Raw genomic sequence first — 21,494 nt, forward strand, 5'->3', positions numbered from 1 at the left:
AAGAACGTGCTGGAAAGGTAGGGCGACCGCATATGGCAACCACAGAGGGCAACGCGCAGCTAGTGCAGCAGGTGATCCAACAGCGGCCTCGGGTTTCCGTTCGCCGTGTTGCAGCTGCGGTCCAAATGACGCCAACGTCCACGTATCGTCTCATGCGCCAGAGTTTACACCTCTATCCATACAAAATTCAAACGCGGCAACCCCTCAGCGCCGCTACCATTGCTGCACGAGAGACATTCGCTAACGATATAGTGCACAGGATTGATGACGGCGATATGCATGTGGGCAGCATTTGGTTTACTGACGAAGCTTATTTTTACCTGGACGGCTTCGTCAATAAACAGATCTGGCGCATATGGGGAACCGAAAAGCCCCATGTTGCAGTCCCATCGTCCCTGCATCCTCAAAAAGTACTGGTCTGGGCCGCCATTTCTTCCAAAGGAATCATTGGCCCATTTTTCTGATCCGAAACGATTACTGCATCACGCTATCTGGACATTCTTCGTGAATTTGTGGCGGTACAAACTGCCTTAGACGACACTGCGAACACGTCGTGGTTTATGCAAGATGGTGCCCGGCCACATCGCACTGCCGACGTCTTTAATTTCCTGAATGAATATTTCGATGATCGTGTGATTGCTTTGGGCTATCCGAAACATACAGGAGGCGGCGTGGATTGGCCTCCCTATTCGCCAGACATGAACCCCTGTGACTTCTTTCTGTGGGGACACTTGAAAGACCAGGTGTACCGCCGGAATCCAGAAACAATTGAACAGCTGAAGCAGTACATCTCATCTGCATGTGAAGCCATTCCGCCAGACACGTTGTCAAAGGTTTCGGGTAATTTCATTCAGAGACTACGCCATATTATTGCTACACATGGTGGATATGTGGAAAATATCGTACTATAGAGTTTCCCAGACCGCAGCGCCATCTGTTGTTGAAAACTGTAACTACTGTAATTTCGAAAGTTTGTCTGCCTGAAAATGTACTGTTGTCCCAAGCATATAGCAACAAACGGTGTATTTCTATTGCTGCTCGTTTAGTTTTTATTGCCGTTTTAAATATACCGGTCATTTTTGAAACACCCTATATATATATATATATATATATATATATATATATATATATATATATATATATATATATATGGTGCTTCACTAAATGTGGTTGCCTCTGTGAGTTACGAAGCAATAGGCGACGAAAATATTTATTGCCTGGGTCACTATAAGAAACGTTACACTGTCTGCGGAGCTATGAACATAGTTTATTCTGTCATTACCCAAAGAGTTACAGCAAAAGGACACAAATTTTTAAATGGAACAATAGTTGTTTCTATTATAAATTGGAATCAGCAACACCAGCTGTGTACACATGAATTTAAATTACATTACTATCACTTTTAATTTGGGAGCTACAACTCTTCAAAGTTTCAGGGGGAGATACCACACACGCTGCGAATAACGCAATGCGCCCTCTAAATGTGGTGCGGCCGAGTTGTAACGTCGCCGGTGTCACGGAGCGAGAAGCTTCTACGATTCGCTATTAGACCGCCGACTGCGCCGCACACGGCCGTATAACCGACACTTCGAGCCACACAAACAAACGGGGCTCAATATAGCACAGTTACTGACATCGGATGAAGAAGGCATACACGAACAGCGAGTACGTTGACATGTTGTTGATGCTCGACGAGTGCCGACACGATGCCACTGAAGCAGCCATGGTGTTGTGTCTAGACAAGACAGCCTAGACACAATGAGAGGAAGCCGAAAGGCACGCGCTTAAACTCACGCAGGCTGGCGTGAGGTCTGAAACAGGATACGTAATGAATGCTATAAAGAAAAGTACGTAGCTTCTGGAATACTTAACTTTAATCCACAATTGTAGAACATCTCTCTTGACGGTACATGTTATAACCACAATATATATAGCAAAGGATTATGGCGCCTTGCTAGGTCGTAGCAAATGTAGCTGAAGGCTATGCTAACTATCGTCTCGGCAAATGAGAGCGTATTTGTCAGTGAACCTTTCCATGCAAAGTCGGCTGTACAACTGGGGCGAGTGCTAGTACGTCTCTCTAGACCTGCCGTGTGGTGGCGCTCGGTCTGCGATCACTGACGGTGGCGACACGCGGGTCCGACGTATACTACCGGACCGCGGCCGATTTAAAAGCTACCACCTAGCAAGTGTGGTGTCTGGCGGTGACACCACACATGGCGTACGCCGTGAGATATCCTAGGCGAAGAGCTCCGGCAGCCATTACGTTCTTACGTGCCGAACAACGACCTCGGGAAACAGGCAGCTTGGTAATGCGCCGCAGTAACAGGCAAAGAACTGCAAGAAGTGAGGAGACGGAGTTGTTTGTTTTAGCTGCAGTACACCATGATTCTACATCCGCAAATGACCCAAAACGGCGCATCGAGGACACATGTTGCTCCGTGACACCGGCGATGTTACATCTTGTCCGCAGATCCTTTAGAAGGCGCATTGCATTGTGCATTCAGGAACATAGACACACATTTGAGCATCTCATTTAAATCAACTTCCCACCGCCATAATATCCACAGCCATGTATTAAGTACAGCGTGTGGTATCTGCCCCTGAAAGTTTGAAGAGCTGTAGCTCCCAAACTAAAAGTGATAGGAATGTAATTTAAATTCATGTATACGCAGCTGGTGTTACTGATTCCAGAGCATGATAGAAACAACTATTGTTCCATTTAAAAATTTGTATCTTCTTGCTGTAACTCTTTGGATAATAACACAATAAACTATGCTCATAGCTCTGCAGACGGTATAACGTTTCTTATGGTGACCTACAGCAATAAATATTTCCGTCGCCTATTACTTCGTAACTTACAGAGGCAAACACATTTAGTGAAACACCCTGTACATATACTGGGCGAAGAAAAAATGCCGCACTTGGTTGTCGGCATGCTATTCGTCATCCCAATTCAAGAAGAAAGTGTATCTAGCAAAACTTAGGCCCGCCAACTGGTTTACTAGAAATGCGATTTAAAAAACAAGGGTCTGGCAATACTGTAACTGCGTGCAGCGTGACCAAGAGCAGGAGGCATCAACTCTGCACTGTGCTGGACCTGTCCCATCAGCTCAGTGAGCCGAGGTAATGCCGTGGGAAACGGATATGCAGATTCACCGATGTTCGAGTCGCGTTCGCGCCAAACATTATTTTCAGTTAAAGTATCAAAATGTATCCAATCTACGCTTCCACAATGCGGTATCTTGTGTATTTTCTGTCACTGTTTCCTTTAATTAAATATTAAGACATATCACGAACTTCTTACAGATATAAACGACCACTATGTTTCGTCCATGAAACAAATGAAGCCAATAGAAAATAACAGTAGATACAGTTCACATGCCTTATTTACAAAATTTTCGATGTCTTCGACTCGCAGCAAGAACCATTGATAAAACGGCACTCATAGAATGCGATCTTGCGGCAGCTGGTGTTGAGTTAACGCATAATGATATGCATGCAGTTCTTCATTACGCAACACAACAACTAGCCTTTGAGATATATGGAAATGCCGTGCAACACCGCAGGTACTTCGTCGAGGTAAGGCGTGAACAGTTTCAAGAGTCACGTCTTCTGCTTGTGGAGTAGGTCTGGTCCTTGGACGACGTCTTTCCATTACCTGTGGTCGAAGATTACCAGTTTCCCGAGGGCGTTGCTCCAGGCAACGAAAAATATTCTTATCGGGATGGTGCCTCTGGCCTCATGGTGAAGATACACTGCAGCAGTTCGTCGATCACATGAATGGTGTCCATCCCAACATTAAATTTACTGTCGAGATGGAGAAGCATGGCAAGCTACCATTCTTGGATGTTTTGGTTGAGCGGAAGGCAGGAGGCCAGCTTGGTCATTCAGTATACCGGAAACCAACACACACTGATCGGTACTTGAACACCAATAGTTTCCACCACCCTGTACACAAGAAAGCGGTCTTGAACACGTTGGTTCATAGAGCCAAGATTATGTCTGACGACGACCACCTACAGTCTGAATTTCAGAACCTAAAGCGTGTTTTCGGGGAAAATGGACACAGCAAAAGAGACATCGCAAACGCTTTCAAGGGCCGCCGACGAAACACACCTGGTGAATCAGTAAAGGAGGCCAAATGGACTGCATTCCTACCATACTATGCAGCAACTAGCAGCAAGTTAGGACGTCTGCTGCAGAAACATGGGCTAAGACCAGTGTTCCAGGCCACCTCCAAGATACGAGATACGTTGCGCCCTTTTAAAGACGACATTGCTCTTCGAGTGTCCGGCGTGTATGGTGTACCCTGTGAATGTGGCAGCATGTATATCGGACAAACAATTCGCACGGTTGCGGAGCGTTGTACCGAGCACAAGCGCCATATAAAACAAAGGGAGCTTGACAAGTCGGCCATAGCGGAGCATTGCCTAGACAACAGACATAAAATACAGTTCGAAAATACAAAATTGTTGGCTCATGCATCTACATATTGGGACTCCGTCATAAAGGAAGCGGCCGAGATCCGTTTAAACAACGACAACTGCAACAGAGACCAGGGGTACACACTCAGCAGGGCATGAGGGTGGGCGTTGGACATCGAAAGAAAGCAAAGACAGGTGCGCGACGCGGGAGCGGCAGTTTCAAACGTGGCGTCCGCCCCTGGCGCCACCTGACGTAACCGGTGCTGCCGCGGGCAATACCTCCGCTAGCTGCCCGGCTCGACTTACGCGCGCCACATTGGATCTATCTGATTGGCTGCTGATGATGCCATCGTGCCTATATAAGCGAGAAACCGTAGCAGCCCCGGCAGTCAGTGAACTGACGACGATGGGGGGGGTGGTCATCGAAAGCTCGAGAATTTTATTCGAATTGACGCGGCTTGAAAACCGAAAACGTTTTATTCAACAGTAGCAGTTTGTTTATCGGATGTACCCAGCATATCGACGTATTCATCGTTTCTGTACTCCATCGCCAAGCCGGCCCTACCTGAACTTGGCAGGACCAGTCACGGTTGCGCACTGCGCGGTTACTACACACATGCATGCAGTTTAATGGATTCCACCGGCATGTGGCAGGCTACTGCCAGGTGACGAAACGAGGGCCTGCTTATAAACGACGGGAACTAGGGGAACGGACGTCTAAAAAATAAAATACGAACCTGACGAGGATTCGAACCGTAGCTCCATGGTGGATGTGGGTTTAGATGTCCCAGCAGTTTACTCAGTGAGCTCCGATGTCTGGTACGATAGTGCACGGTGATACACGTTCCTCTGTACATTTCAGTGCGCTGCACGATGTGACAGTGCTGCCGGCTCCTCCTTTTCATACACGTGTTTTCATTATGCACCGCATCTGGTTTTGGTAGTTAAACTTTTCACTTGAATCTGTATGAGGAACCACATGCCGATCTTCAGGTGCAGTAGCACTTCTTCACCCTGTCTACTACCCCACAAAAAAAGTGAAGCACCCAGAAGACGCGATCGGTTGTCGGTGTAGCTTCTTACACGTACACAATCATCGGCGGGTGTGTAAATCACTAGCGTAGTGTCCGCTGCTTCGTTCGTGTACACTGTAAGGCCTGCAGACATGTTTTTTGTTTTTATTTAATCCAATTTCTCTATTGTTCACAAATTGCAACACCTTCTACGCTTTTCAAGCTAATTAAGGCCATATAAGCATGGTCTTTTCCGAATGCACTTCAGACCGAAAAGCGATTCTGGTACCTGGAGCCCACATTTTTCGTTTACCATGCCTTTCGTGTTCTTGTGTAGATATTTACATAGTAACTTTCATCCCTTAATAAATATTTGTTTGTATCTAACAGAGAAGTGAAATACCAATTTTCATAAATTGAGCTTTAAATTTTTTTTAATGTAACGAAATATCTTCTTTCGAGTTTTCATCCCCTATTGCACTCCCTTGGGAGTTTAATTTCCAGAAACGTATTTTCTTTTTTTTTTTTTATTTCTAACCGAGAAGTCAAATACCAATAGTCATAGATGTAGCCTTAAAATTTCTTTAGTAGTTCTTTAGGAATTATTTATTTTCAAAAACACTTGCATCCACTATTTTACCCTCTTAGTGGTTGAATTTACAAGAACGCTGAAACACTTATTTTTTATTTTCTGACTAAGAAATCAAATGCCAGTTTTCGTAGTTCAAGCTTCGGAATTACCTTAATAGCGACATACTTTCAAAAATCGTTTCATCCCCTATTTCACCCCCTTAGGAGGAAATTTCGGACAATACCTTCTTAAACGACGCCTACAGCATAAGACCAACACCAACTCCTAATTTTTCTATTCTATTCTTAGCGGTTTCGGCTGGGGGATGATGAGTCAGTGAATCAGTCTCACTCTATTTCACCCCCTTAGGAATTGAAGTTCATCTCTAACCGAGAAGCCAAGCACCAATTTTCAAAGACTCAGCTTTCGCAACGACATATTTCCATAAAACGTTTCACCAGCTATTTCACCCCCATAGGGATTGTATTTCCAAAAATAGTGACATGTGCAGGTTTTGTTGACATAGATTTAGCTCCAAAAAAGCTTGCACAATGAAATATTCCAATAAAAATTTTCATCCCCCATTTCAGCCCCATAGAGACCGAATTTCCAAAAACAATGAAACATGTATTTCTTTTCTTTTGTAACTGAGAAGCCAAATTTAAATTTTCAAAGATTTAGCTTTAAAAAATGCTTTCATAATACACTGAAGTGCCAAAGAAACTGCTGTAGGCATGCGCATACAATTACACAGATATGTAAACTAGCATAATACGGCGTTGCGGTTGGCAACGCCTATATAAGACATCAAGCGTCTGGCGCAGTTCTTATATCGGTTACTGCTGCTAAAATGGCAGCTTATCAAGATTTATGTGAGTTTGAATGTGCTGTTATAGTCGGTGTACGAGCGATGGGACACATCCCCGAGGTTACAATGAAATGGGGACTTTCCCATACGACCATTTCACGAGCGTGCCATGAGTATCAGGAATCAGGTAAAACATCAAATCTCCGACATCTCAGCGGTCGGAAAAAGATCCTGCAAGAACGGGACCAACGACGACTGAAGACAATCGTTCAACGTGACAGAAGTGCAACCTTTCCTCAAACAGCTGTAGATTTCAGTGCTGGGCCATCAACAAGTGTCTGGGTATGAACCATCCAACGAAAATTCGTCGATATGGGCTTTCCGAGCCGAAGGCCCATTCGTGTACCCTTGATGAGTGCACGACACAAAGCTTTACTCCTCGCCGGCATTGGACTGTTGTCTGGTCCGACGAGTCTCTTTTTAAATTGTATCTAGTGCATGTACGTGTACGGGTGTGGTGAGAGCCTCGTGAATCCATGGACTCTGCATGTCAGCAGGGAACTGTTCAACCTGGTGAAGGCACTGTAATGGTGTGGCGCTTGTACAGTTGGAGTGATATGGGACCCCTGATACGTCTAGATACGACTCTGACAGGTGACACGTCCTGTCTGATCACCTGCATCCATTCATGTCCATCGTGCATTCTGACGGACTTGGGCAATTCCAGCAGGACAATGTGACACCCCACACGCCCAGAATTGCTACAGAGTGGCTCAGGAACACACTTCTGGGTTTAAACACTTCCACTGGCCACCAAACTCCCGAGATATGGACATTATTGAGCATATCTGGGATGCCTTGAAACGTGCTGATTATAAGAGTTGTCCATCTCCTCGTAATCTTGCTGATTTATGGACAGCCTTGCTGGATTCATTGTGTCAGTCCTCTCCAGCACTACTTCAGACACTAGTCGAGTCCATGGCACGTCGTGTCGTGGGACTTCTGCGTTCTCGCGGCGGCCCTACATGATATTAGACAGGTGTACCAGTTTCTTTGGCTCTTGAGTGTAAAATGCTTTCATAAAAAGTCTCATCCCCTGTTTCATACCATTAGGGGTCGGTTTTCAAAATCACTGAAGCACATAATTTTTTATTTCCAACCAAACGTCACTGATGTAGCCTCATAAATTCTTCAGTAGTTCTGTAGTAATTATTTATTTAAAAAAAAACTTACATCCACTATTTCACCCCATTAGTGGCTGAATTTCCAAAAATGCTGAAACACATACATCTTTATGTCTGAATGAGAAACCAAACACCAATTTTCATAGGTCTAGCTTCAAAATTGCCTTATTAGCAACATTTTTCAAAAAGCTCTTCATCTCTTATTTCACCCCGTTAGTGTAGGAATTTCGACAAATCTCCTCGTAAACGACATCTACAGTGCAAGATCCAGACCTTCTCCAAACTTCAAGTTTGTGTACTTAGCGGTTGGGATGGGCGACATTGCCTTTTGTACATAAAGATCAGAGTTGCAGTTCTCTATGACAGAGAGGACGGCCTCCCGAGTGTGGTTGTGCTGCTCCTGTATAGCGTTGGTACCAGCCGGGCCCACTGAGGGTCAGCACCTCACAGACCTAGAAAGTGGCCCCATTACGAGTCTCCAATTGGTTGTTGGTTGTTTTTTGGGGAAGGAGACCAGACAGCGTGGTCATCGGTCTCATCGGATTAGGGAAGGATGAGGAAGGAAGTCGGCCGTGCCCTTTCAGAGGAACCATCCCGGCATTTGCCTGGAGTGATTTAGGGAAATCACAGAAAACCTAAATCAGGATGGCCGGACGCGGGATTGAACCGTCGTCCTCCCGAATGCGAGTCCAGTGTCTAACCACTGCGCCACCTCGCTCGGTCGAGTCTCCAATTGGCCGACTATTCGGATCGTGCACTATCTAAATTTGTGGGGCATTCGGATGTCACAGTGTGCCGCGCGGGATTAGCCGAGCGGTCTATGGCGCTGGAGTCTTGAACTGTGCGGCTGGTCCCGGCGGAGGTTCGAGTCCTCCCTCGGGCATGGGTATGTGTGTGTGTTTGTCCTTAGGATAATTTAGGTCAAGTAGTGTGTAAGCTTAGGGACTGATGACCTTAGCAGTTAAGTCCCATAAGATTTCACACACATTTGAATATTTTTGGATGTCACAGCGACCTGATGCTGGACTGCATGGAAACTTGAGGATAGTCCACGTCTAACCAATGCTAGGGAGGATCGCTGTATTGTGGACTGAGCTCGTCTGCGCCTGCCATTCGAGAACAAGAAACGGACTCTATGCCATATTTTGTGTCGTCCCGCACATTTTTCCAGAGACTGGCAGCTGTCGGACTCGGGAATTACCGCCCCATGCGGAAGCTGCCATAAATACCAGAACAGGAACGACTGTCTTTGCACTGGCGCCGTGACCGAGAGGCTCAGACAGCTGGTGAATGGCATACCATTGTGTTCCGTGGTACAGAGCGGTTCTATACTGCCCAAGATGACCAACGACGACGAGCATGGAGGCGACATCGTCGGTAGTCAAATGGCTCTGAGCACTATGCGACTTAACTCCAGAGGTCATCAGTCGCCTAGAACTTAGAACTAATTAAACCTAATTAACCTAAGGACATCACACACATCCATGCCCGAGGCAGGATTCGAACCTGCGACCGTAGCGGTCGCTCGGCTCCAGACTGTAGCGCCTAGAACCGCACGGCCACTCCGGCCGGCCGTCGGTAGTCAAATTCTCTGAATATTTTGCAGAGGCACAACAGTATACTCCTGCCGTCATGGTGAGGGGTACGATGGGAAATGACTCAAGTGACGGCCCATAGTCACTGAGGGAAATGTGGTGGCACAACGATTCTTCGTGGACATGCTGCGTCTCCATATGTTACCTCTCATCCGACAGGATCGTGGTGCCATTTTTCCACAGTGTGATGCACGCCTACACATGGCACGTCTCTGTGTGACGTTGAGGTACTATTGTGGCTGCAAGACCCCAACATCTGTCCTCGATAGTACATGTGTGGTACCATCTCAGATGTTAACTCCGCTCCAATGCTAATACGCACTATACTCGTGGTCCCGCTTGCCTCGGGAGAGGGCTGAAGTAGTTTCGTGACACCATTTTCAACCGAATCAATGCATGCATCCAGGCCAGACGGGGTGCAAACTCATATTACACTTACACTACTGGCCATTAAAATTGCTACACCAAGAAGAAATGCAGATGATAAACGGGTATTCATTGGACAAATATATTATACTAGAACTGACATGTGATTACATTTTGATGCAGTTTGGGTGCATAGATCCTGAGAAATCAATACCCAGAACAAAAACCTCTGGCCGTAATAACGGCCTTGATACGCCTGGGCATTGAGTCAAATAGAGCTTGGATGGCGTGTACAGGTACAGCTGCCCATGCAGCTTCAACACGATACCACAGTTCATCAAGAGTAGTGACTGGTGTATTGTGAAGAGCCAGTTGCTCGGCCACCATTGACCAGACGTTTTCAGTTGGTGAGAGATCTGGAGAATGTGCTGGCCAGGGTAGCAGTCGAACATTTTCAGTATGCAGAAAGGCCCGTAGAGGATCTGCAACATGCGGTCGTGCATTATCCTGCTGAGATGTAGGGTTTCGCAGGGTAGAGCCACGGGTGGTAACACATCTGAAGTGTAACGTCCACTCTTCAAAGTGCCGACAATGCGAACAAGAGGTGACCGAGACGTGTAACCAATGGCACCCCATACTATCAGGCCGGGTGATACGCCAGTATGGCGATGACGAATACACGCTTCCAATGTGCGTTCACCGCGATGTCGCCAAACACGGATGCGACCATCGTGATGCTGTAAACAGAACCTGGATTCATCCAAAAAAATGACGTTTTGCCATTCATGCACCCAGGGTCGTCGTTGAGTACACCATCGCAGGTGCTCCTGTCTGTGATGCACCGCCAAGGGTAACCGCAGCAGTGGTCTCCGAGCTGATACTCTATGCTGCTGAAAACGTCGTCGAACTGTTCGTGCAGATGGTTGTTGTCTTGCAAACGTCCCGTCCCCATCTGTTGACTCAGGGATCGAGACGTGGCTGCACGATCCGTTACAGCCATGCGGATAAGATGCCTGTCATCTCGACTGCTAGTGATACGAGGCCGTTGGGATCCAGCACGGCGTTCCGTATTACCCTCCTGAACCCACCGATTCCATGTTAGGCTAACAGTCATTGGATCTCGACCAACGGCCTGCCGTAGTGGCCGAACGGTTCTAGGTGCTACAGTCAGGAACCGCGTGACCGCTGCTGTCGCAGGTTCGAATCCTGCCTCGAGCATGGATGCGTGTGATGTTCTTAGGTTAGTTAGGTTTAAGTAGTTCTAAGTTCTAGGGGACTGATGACCTCAGAAGTCCCATAGTGCTCAGTCCTATCTCGACCAACGCGAGCAGCAATGTCGCGAGACGATAAACCACAAACGCGACAGGCTACAATCCGACCTTTATCAAAGTCGGAAACGTGATGGTACGCATTTCTCCTCTTTAACTGAGGCATCACAACAGCGTTTCACCAGGCAACGCCGGTCAACTACCGTTTGTGTCTGAGAAATCGGTTGGAAACTTTCCTTATGTCAGCACGTTGTAGGTGTCGCCATCGGCGCCAATCTTGTGTGAATGCTCTTAAAAGCTAATCATTTGCATATCACAGCATCTTCTTCCTGTCTGTTAAATTTCGCGTCTGTAGCACGTCATCTTCGTGGTGTAGCAATTTTAATGGCCAGTAGTGTATGTTCAGGAAAAACATAACAGCTTGAACGACTAGACATAGGACATTCTCACTCACAGGACATGTACGTTGTATGTTCTGAAAAAATGATCAGCATCTGAACCATGTCGGCCAACCGGCTCGAGGTCAACATCGACGTCGCAGCGCAACATCACCCACCTGTAAAAATGTGCCAGCGGCTCTCGTCGTCGCTATAAACAGACGATAATGTATGAGTGTGACTTAAACAGTCGTGCAGTATACCTTGCAGACGTATGTGCGAACAGTACCTTCAAATCAGTGAGTTCGAAAGAGGGCACTTTATTGGCACGAGAGAATGTGATGCATCCATCCGCGAAATTGCTGCGCGTGTGGGACGAAGTGTTTCGGCAGTTCAACGGGTCTGTGCATAAAGGCCGAGATACGCTGTAGAACACAACGACAAGGGGCAGGTGGCCCCATCCAGACCACTCCTCGAGAAGATCGACAGCTCATCCGAATGGCATTGCAGGACAGATCTGCGTCCTCCTCGGTTCTGGCGCATCAATGGGACACATCGCACACTATCACGGGTGGCAGTCCGTCGCCGTTTGTTACAACACGGGTTACGTGTGTCTTCCACTTCTCCACCCACCTTTGATAAATGTGCAGAAACATGTTAGACGCCAATGGTGTATGAAACGATGTCACTGGGTACAGGAATGGCATCAGATAGTGTTTTCGAACGAATCCAGGTCCTGTTCGTTTGAAAATGATGGCCGCATTTTGGTTCGTCGCGGATATGGAGAGCGGCGTCACAGTGACTGCATTCGACAAAACATACAGCGCCAACTCAGTCCTTATGGTATGGGGTGCTATTGAGTACAACCACAAATCGCGGTGGTGTATGTCCAGCGCACTGTGGCCATTGCGACCTGCGTGAATGACATCTTACCAGTAGTAATTCCCTTTCTGCACAACACCCCAGACGCGATTTTTCAGCAAACCAATGCACTCACGACCACATGTTTCTGCACGAACATGTGCCTTCTTGGAGTCACAGGACGTCAGCCTTTCAACTCTGGCCCGCCAGATCACCAGACTTGTCGCCAATGGAAGATGTGTGGGATATGGTGAAACAACAGGTGCAGCGCTGAGACGCAACGCCGACCACCACAGATGAATTTTGGAACCAGGTGATTGAAGCGTGAATGGCTATACTACAGGACTCCATTCGCGCCTTATACGCATCGATGCCATCATGCATGGGACAACTTATCAGTGTCCATGGCAGACCCTGTGCCTACTAAGCAACAGGACACATGCTGAACTGAGGCGACTAAAATGGTAATCATTTCTGCAGAACATACTAATGTATATGTCCTACGAATATGAACGTCCTTTCTCTAGTCGTTCAACGTGTTCTGGTTTTTTTAAAACTTGAGTGTAATAATTGAGCTCATACTGCCAAGTTCTTTGTAAATTTGATTTGATTTTACAATGTGTGAAGTAACATCCACTCAACCCATAAACTTTCATTTTATTTTCTCCTTCCTTCCTGGTTGCTCCACTTTTTTGAGATAGATAGCAAATATACTGAAGAAGTAAGGATTAAGTGCAGCATACTCAACAAGAAACACATACCAGTCACATTTCCACACACCACTAGAAAAACGTGATTACAGGGTGGTCGGAAATTTCCGTTACAGACTTCTAGGACTTGTAGAGGGGAGTGAGTACATCGTATTTTGAATAGGAACCCATGTCCGGAAACGTCTTCCAATGAGACTACAGAGCGTCTAAGTTATAGGCGCGGGCGTCTGTAAATGTACGTATACACGGGGTGATTCCGTGATGATGTTACAGACTTTCTAGGGTGATGGAGAACGATAAATGTATTAATTTGAAGTAAGGATCGCTGTACCGGAAACGAACGAGTCGAAAGCTATAAACGAAAACCGTTCTGATACCTTTGACAGTTGAATACAAGTACCGGTTCGTGTGTTGCGAAGAGTGTAGGGCTGGTAACTTTCAGTGGTGGTAGTGTGGACAAAAACGAGAAAAAATGTCCAATAAACGTGGGCTCGAAAGTGCCTACCTTAACAGCTATGAACACTTGCTCAGTAGAGGAGATGTGTTTCACATTAGCGAAGATGAAAGAATGGTCGTAGCTCCTCAGGTATACAATTTAGAGCCCATGTTTATTGAGAGAATACTCCTGCCATCTGCACGTCATTGTCTGTTTGCCTCTGTGTTGCTTGCTAAATCATAATCCACCCGCTCTCTGCGCGCACAAGCTCGCACACGGACACGCACACACTCACACACACACACACACACACACACACACACACACACACACACAATCACTCACTCACTCACTCACTCACTCATACACACACACACACACACACACACACATTCTTTACCTCCATCAAAAGTTGTTGTCATCATTCGGGGTGGCAGATAAGCAAGTTGTGAGTCACTGGTGATGTACTCAATCATTGTCTTGGGAAACGTTTGGGTAGCACATTATCGAACGCCGCGAAGGCGCATTGAAGTACAGAGACTGTGTTTATAAAGCCTGTACAAACAAGAAAAGCTAATCGCTTCAGTTCAGCCTCACTCAAGAGACATTTTACGGATTACGCGACATTTAATTCAACACGTCCACCAGACAGATTAACCGGTTAAATATGAAGCACCCCCCACCCCCCCAGTGTTAGTCTTCCCAAATAGCAAGATAGCTGGAGAACGATTTAACGTCTCGTCGATGGCGATATTACTGAATTAGAAGCTACGATTATACACGCATTACGTGGAAAATAGACCAAAAAACACCCTAGACCCCAGCATGCTATGTTCTTTTCTCCATCCGTCTTCTGACTACTTGCACACTGTCGGAAACCTCTACTTCTCAGAGTAGCTCTAACATACAAGATCCTAGATTATTTATTTGTCAGATATTATTCCAATCTCTGTCTTCCCCTTCAGTTTAGGACCTCTACAGCCCCCTCTACTCTCAAGTAAATAACAACTGTCCTATCGTCATGTCCCTCCTTTTAGTCAATGTTTCCACATATTTTGTCCTCACCGATTCCGCAGAGGACCTCATTCCTTTTCTTATCAGTCCACTTCTTTCCCAGTATCCTTCTGTAACTCTGCACCTCAAACAGTACGGTTGTCTTTTTTTCCAGCTTTCCCACAGCCTGTAACTTGTTATTTTGCGCCGGAGAAAGACGAATTCCGTAACTTTGTCCACTGCACGGTCTCTAGTTTTAATGTTAAGGTCTCATTTGTGCTGCTGCCTACTCTTTTCCGGTTTCCTCGAGTCTGCATTAGACGATTTTTCACTGAGGAGAACGGTGTCAGCAGTGAGTGCTATGACTGATATCCTTGAACATGAATTTTAATACCATTCCTGAACCTTTCTTTTATTTCCTTCCTTCTTCTATACACAATTTCAGTGATAGAAGAAAAAGGCTACATCCGACCCTTGTGGCCTTTTAATCACAGCACTTCTCTCGTCGTGTCCCAGTCTCATTGCTCTCTCATGGTTCTCGCACATACTCGGTTTTACCCTTCATTCCCTACAGCTTACAGTTATTCTCCTGCTAATTTCAAACATGTTGCACTATTTCACGTTGTCGAACGCTTTTACTAGCTCGACAGATCCTATGAATGTGTCGTAGTGTTTGCCTCCGTTATCAAGCGCAACGTCAGAACTGCCTCTTTGATGCCTTTACCTTTCCTAAAGCCAAATTGATCGTTATGTAAAATGTTTATTTGACACTGCAAACGGTGGTCAAGTCACAGTCACTAAAACAATAAAATTTTTGAAAGGTTACATTACCAGTTTCGACGCACTGAGTCGTCATTTCCAAATGTAATCACAAACGTGGAAAACTGCACTAATAATTACAACCACACTTCTTTGAAATACTACAAAAAATTCACTAAAAGCAGTAAACTGAAGCAAAGGCAGGAGAAACGGGTCACAAGACGTCATTACAGTTTTTGGGTGATCAGTCATGTAGCACCTTAATGCAGTGTGGACGAAAACTGCATCGGGATGAAAGATATTACACTCTCCTGCATTACGTCCTGTAGTGATGCAACGATCATTTTGCCTACAAAGGCCCACACGTCGTAATCTTATAAAGTGCAACAAGCCCAAAATTAGAACACAGCACGCAGTCGTACTGTGTTCTGTTAATGAAATCTTACAAATACGATGCACTCCGATATGGGGCTAACACAAATCTTGTCAACCACACACCTTTGTTGAGCTTTTTAAAAATCTGTCTGTGAGAGACTGCAATACCCATTCAGCTGTGGCACTCTGCTGCTGTTCTAGCACCTGCTTGCAGGCATGTGGAATCTAAATGGAGTCAAAAGAGTTGCCTCCCATCAGGGGATGGTCAACGGGATTGCAGCCCCACGACGTCCTTAGGCGGAATCGTCCAAGGGGTGCCAGTAGTGTCCAACGTTGTGAAGAACGTCATCCACTAGCTCATCGTGCTGCAACTGTCTTTCTCGACAGCGGAATGTGTGGGAATCAGTGCCCCAAACGACCGGGTGATTTGATTGACTGACTTTATTCTACCTCCTGAGCTGTTTTCTTGTCGATTCTGGGCGGCGGTGTGTCTGAAATGTTTTGCTCATCCATCCATAATAAAACTGCGTCAACATTAGGCGTCCTAGTTCTGTCCTCCATCCCATAGGCGTAAAAAGAAGGGATCATACGTGGTAAGGGGAGGTGTGACATCTTCCAATAGTGTGTCACATTCATGGTGGCGTTGGGCAGAATTGTGGTGAAATTTGTGCCAGTGCGACATCCTTAACCCACGTTACAACTCACATGAATTTCTAAGGGCTTTTTTTTCGCATGTGCCGACACGCTGCTGTTTGAAGCATCACCCAGCCCAAAGGCGACGTTCGACAACACTCACTGCCCACAACTCAGTCTCATTCCAACACTTACCAAATTAGTCTTTGTTTGTATCCGGTAGCTCCCCACACCGAGACTCCAGCAGTGGGAGAGGTGTGGACCTCGAGAATCGATGCTCCCTGGGACCTTTCACCAAGCGGTCTACGGGACACCTTGTCCTCCACCTGAGCGCTACAAGGAGCAGCTAGACTCAGTGCTGAAAGCCACGGAGTGCCACATACTGTCCATTTTGTCTCTCGATCCACACCATACAAGTCTGTGTTGTCTTCGTGATAGTGTATGCGGCTAACATCGCAAGGCAACTCCAGACGTCAGTCCAGCTTTCGGTAATCGGTTCCCGATGGTTTGTGGAGCCACTCCAGCTGTAACCTCTGCCCAGATTTCAGCTGTCGTCATCCCTCTCTTCGTCAGAGCCAGCATAACAGTCCCACAATGGTCTCGTGGTGCAGTCCTTCTGGAAGTGCCAATATCTACTGTTCGCCTGCCTCAGTGTCGTCCCGAGAGTCTACATGGTCAGCACTCGTTCTGCACTTATTGTACGAGGGGCGTTCCACAACTATTGCAACAAATTTGTTTTCTCTATAGAAAGTTTACGCTTCAGCCTCTATAGTTTCAAGAACTTCCTATAGGTGGGGACACTATACGCAGCCCTCAAAATGGCGTTGGTAACGGAGCTGCGTTACAGTGAACAAAAGCGTGCTGAGTCGTTGGGCGAGGCGTCTGTCATCATCGCATCAAGTTCGCGCTAACCCGTCCGGTCTCCCGTGCGGCGGCCGCCCATACACAGCTGAGGCTCCAGCGATGTTCGAACGTGCGGACACTCTCATTCGAGGTCAACGACGGATCACAAACATCTCGGACCCCAACTGGACGTCTCTCTTGGTAGTGCTTAGACACTTGTCACAAGTTGGGGTACTCATAGGTGTGTGCGCACTAAATTCCTTGCCGCTTAACAGTAGACCATAAAGAGCAACGAAGGACCATTCCAATGAAGGATGCACTCCGCGGGAAGCAGTACGTGGATGATGGGGAAGCTGTTGAAGCAGCAAGGCGTTGGCTCCGACATCGACCAAAAGAGTGGTATCACTACGGGCATACGTGCCTTCCCGCTAACGTGACACAAGGCCGTCGCATTGAACTGAGATTATGTTGAAAAATAGGATTTTGTAGTTGTGGCGCAGGACATTTGTTGTGAGGCTGCAGGACAGATTTAGTGTGCAACACGTAACCTCTTTCTACGGAATGTGTCGCTATTCGACAGCACACTCAGTTTATCCGATTCGGAGAGTTATCAGCAAACTAAGCATTAGTCTGGAATGCATTTAGCAGGAGCATTGTTTTGAACTGGATATTTTTTTATTGCAATGGAAAAGAAAGTTTCGGTGAAGACCAAAGACAGCTACTTACTAATAATTCGACTGACGGGCCGAGGAATAGCTTTCCAAGTTGAGCAGTTCGACATCGCGACACGTACAGGAAGAATTTTACATAACGGCAGGGAAGAGACTTTATTATAAACACTGGTCAGCTGAACATGTGCAACTGGTACTATTTCCTTAATTCGGATTGTTTGTTGGTCTAAACAGTCTATCATTCATACTGAGGTTGGTACGTTATTATGTTAAGCGAACTATAGATCGTCAGATATAAACTGAAGTAATTCAGATGATGTGTGTTCGTGTACATTCCTTCCATATCAATATAATAACTTGAAAAAATATTCCAAGGCTGCAGAATGTGATTATGGCGAAATGGAGTCCCCTTGGTTAACTCATTTCTCATTGTACAGTCTTGATATACAAACACTTAGAAGTCTGCAGAAATACATAAAACACTTAGAAGCCAAAACTTTATGCCCGCTGCCCATCGCCATATTGACAGCCGTCTGATGGTGTCATGAGCACGTAACGCTGTTAGGAAAGTATGAAATCGGAGCAGAGCTGAATGGGGCAATCATTCCAGCCACAATACAGGATTCAAATGGGGAAATCCACAGAGATAAGCGACACAGATAAAGTGCCCTTTCACCTGGCTACGAACATACCGGAAACGGAGAGCCCGATCGCGTGTTCGCATGCTGCTGTCGTAATCAACTATGCAAAGTGCTTGAAGTACCGTGAAACCACGAGCAGGATACGAGGCATTGGACGTTCACGCCTTATCACAGAACGTGGAGGTAGAAAGCTTGCCCGCTCTGTAAAACAGGAAAGGCGATGATCTGTGACAGATTCTTCGGCAGAGCACAATGCCGGTGCAGGCGCAGGTGTTTCGGAGCGCACCTTTCAGCGCGCGTCGTTGAACATGGTGCTCCATAGCATACAGCCACTCCGTATTCGCATACTGACCCCATGAGACGATCAGTTACGACTGCAGTGAGCACCGAATCATCCAGATTAGATCGTGGATCAACGAAAACGTGTCGCCCGCTCGGATGAATCGCGTTTCCCGGACTGCAGAGGAAGACAGCCGGAAGAAAACACACACGAAAAAATTATAATTCAGAACTGAACTCCCCCCACCATTCGAAAATGAAAGTAAATTCTCGAGAGACGTAGGATTACGCATGATAAATGTAACTAATGCAGTAACTTCATTATTTAAATAATTGTTGACACAGATGCAGTTTTTATTTTAAAAAAATGGTATATTTGTGAGTCTCACTGGCATACGATCTTTTTAGCTATTATGCAAAATCTTACGCCTATGAGCACTCGGGAATGAGGAAACTGATGAAACAAGCGGTATAAGAAAAATGAAAACCAGTCACGGACCAGGTTTCAGTACGATGCGCGACATTTTGGATATAACGAAGGTCATCACCTACTGTGCACCGCGACTGCTTTCTCCCATGAAAAAGGCAGCGGCAGAAATTTTGCTGCTGTATCGGGCCAATCTAGATGAGTTCTTTAGCCCAATAATCGCCACGGACGCGCGCTTGCTGTATTACTACGTCCCTGAGACAAAAGAGCAAAGCTAGCAGTGGAAAAATGTGCATTCAGCAACACCGAAAAACGGCAAGGGTACAGCCATCATCGGGTAAGGTCAGAGGTCGAGATGAATGCTTTGGGGACTGATATGGTCCGGTGCTGATAGATTATCTTCGCGAGGAGCAAACCGCCACAGGAGCATACCACCGAAATCTCCTGACGAGATTGCAGGAGGCTGTGCCCCACGGGACGCTGGCTAAAGACTGTTTTTGCTCCACGACGGTGTCTCAGCTGGTTCTAAATGGGACCACTGATTCTTGCAACTATCATATTTGGCCTCGTATCAGGTATTCTCCTTTTCTCCTGACAAGCTCTCGGATGAATAAACCATTGTGTCGATGGCATTTTCAGAATGGCAACGAGATGATTACAAGGGGAGGCCACGACTTTACGATCACGGATTACTTCAAGTTTTGTACACCTTTAGTAGGCCATTAAAACAACATAATGTACGAGTAGTAAGGTTGACTGCTCTGGCAGTTTCGAGAAAATTGCAAGGGAAGTTTTAGGCGTCTATTATGTGGCTTATATATCTGTGCGTAGGTGCCGGACGTTAGAGTTCATAGTGGTCAAGTGGGTTTCTTCCTACAGTAGCTCCCCTGTAATTAAAAGGAAAAACTGAGTGAATGGATGACCGATGAACTTGAAGGGTGTCATGTAACGTCCGACCCTAACAATTGCAACGAACGATAACGAAAAACTGAGATCCAAAAAAAAAGTGATTAGTGTTCGAGCTTTGTAAGATAAGTGAGTATGTGGGAACGGTTCGACTCCCGCTCAAACCTTCCTTTTTGTAGTACAAGTGTAAATTCTGTGATATTAAAAAAATTTACACCTACACTCTTTGTTTTTACTACATTAGCAACGTCTCACCGCTACGCAGGTTAACAGCCTGCCTCTGTGTCTGCAGCTCTATGCGTCGAGGTGCAAAGTAGTTCGGACTGCCTTATCAGACTGCGCGACAGGCATACATTTTCAGGAAAACTCTATGCGTTTCTTCATTTACTTGTCAATAGTTATAAATATGTTTGATCTAATAATTAAATTATTAGTCAAATATCATGAAATTTACTAAAACATCATCAAATACACGTGGTTTTTTAATAATATTACCTCTCAAATGTCATATAAATTAAGTAATATGACCAGCATCTTACTACTTGCACAGTACGTTGTTTTAATGACCTACTAAAGGTGTACAAAGTTTGAAGTAAATCTGTGATCCCAACGTCGTGGCCTCCCGTTGAAAGTGGAAATTTTTCTTTGCAGACTCCTACAACCGAAGTCACCATCAAGTCATCCATCTATTGGAATTATGTATCGCGTTGAAGGCTGAGCATGTAGAGGAGGAAAAGGTTGAGCATGTAGAGGAGGAATAATACCTTCATCAACTTTCGTTCTCACTGCCTGACTTTTATCGAGTTTTAATAATTAAGTTTTTATGACTCCCTCGCGTCTAATGTGCAGCGAGTGCTCAGCACAACACTCAGGAAGCGACTTCGCCGTCTGGCCTACGTTCACAAGCGATGTCGTAAACATCTGGAATTCCGTGAACCAGGTGGTCTGTTAGGTCACAGCTTAGTGTTTGTCTTAGGAACGTTGTATCTCCCCAGCATTCTATTTGCTGCGAGCTAAGAGATCTGACACAATGGCTTTCTAGGGCAGAATGTAACTCACTTACTGCTTTACTGCTGTAGAGGAGATCTGGAGTTTTAGGTCCACTGATTCCATCCAGTACGGTTGTTGATAGCATGCTCAACATTAAGTGCGCTGATGAGATGAACAGTCTGGAGGCTCTGCACCAAATCGCATATGAAACGAATACATGGAAACACGTAGAAGTAGTGACTGGATGATAGGACCTGTGTTAAGGCGTCGGAGAATAACTTTCATCGTACAAGAGAGAGTCGCTGAGCGGAGAAAGTGCAGGGCAAGACAGAGACGGGGACTTATCAAGAAATTAATTGAA

The 21,494-nt window shown here is 46.0% G+C and overlaps 1 protein-coding gene across 1 annotated transcript in view; it reads left to right on the plus strand.

The window, feature by feature from the left end:
* Window positions 1-14,802, plus strand: part of LOC124593934 — a 278,695-nt gene extending 263,893 nt beyond the window's left edge. The window contains exon 9 of the mRNA XM_047132283.1: window positions 14,785-14,802. Coding sequence (XP_046988239.1) covers window positions 14,785-14,802 — 18 coding nt within the window. The remainder of the gene's footprint in view (window positions 1-14,784) is intronic.
* Window positions 14,803-21,494: the final 6,692 nt, after the last annotated feature.

Source organism: Schistocerca americana, chromosome 2 (genome assembly GCF_021461395.2).
Source record: "Schistocerca americana isolate TAMUIC-IGC-003095 chromosome 2, iqSchAmer2.1, whole genome shotgun sequence".
In the NCBI taxonomy this organism is placed as follows: Eukaryota; Metazoa; Arthropoda; class Insecta; order Orthoptera; family Acrididae; genus Schistocerca; species Schistocerca americana.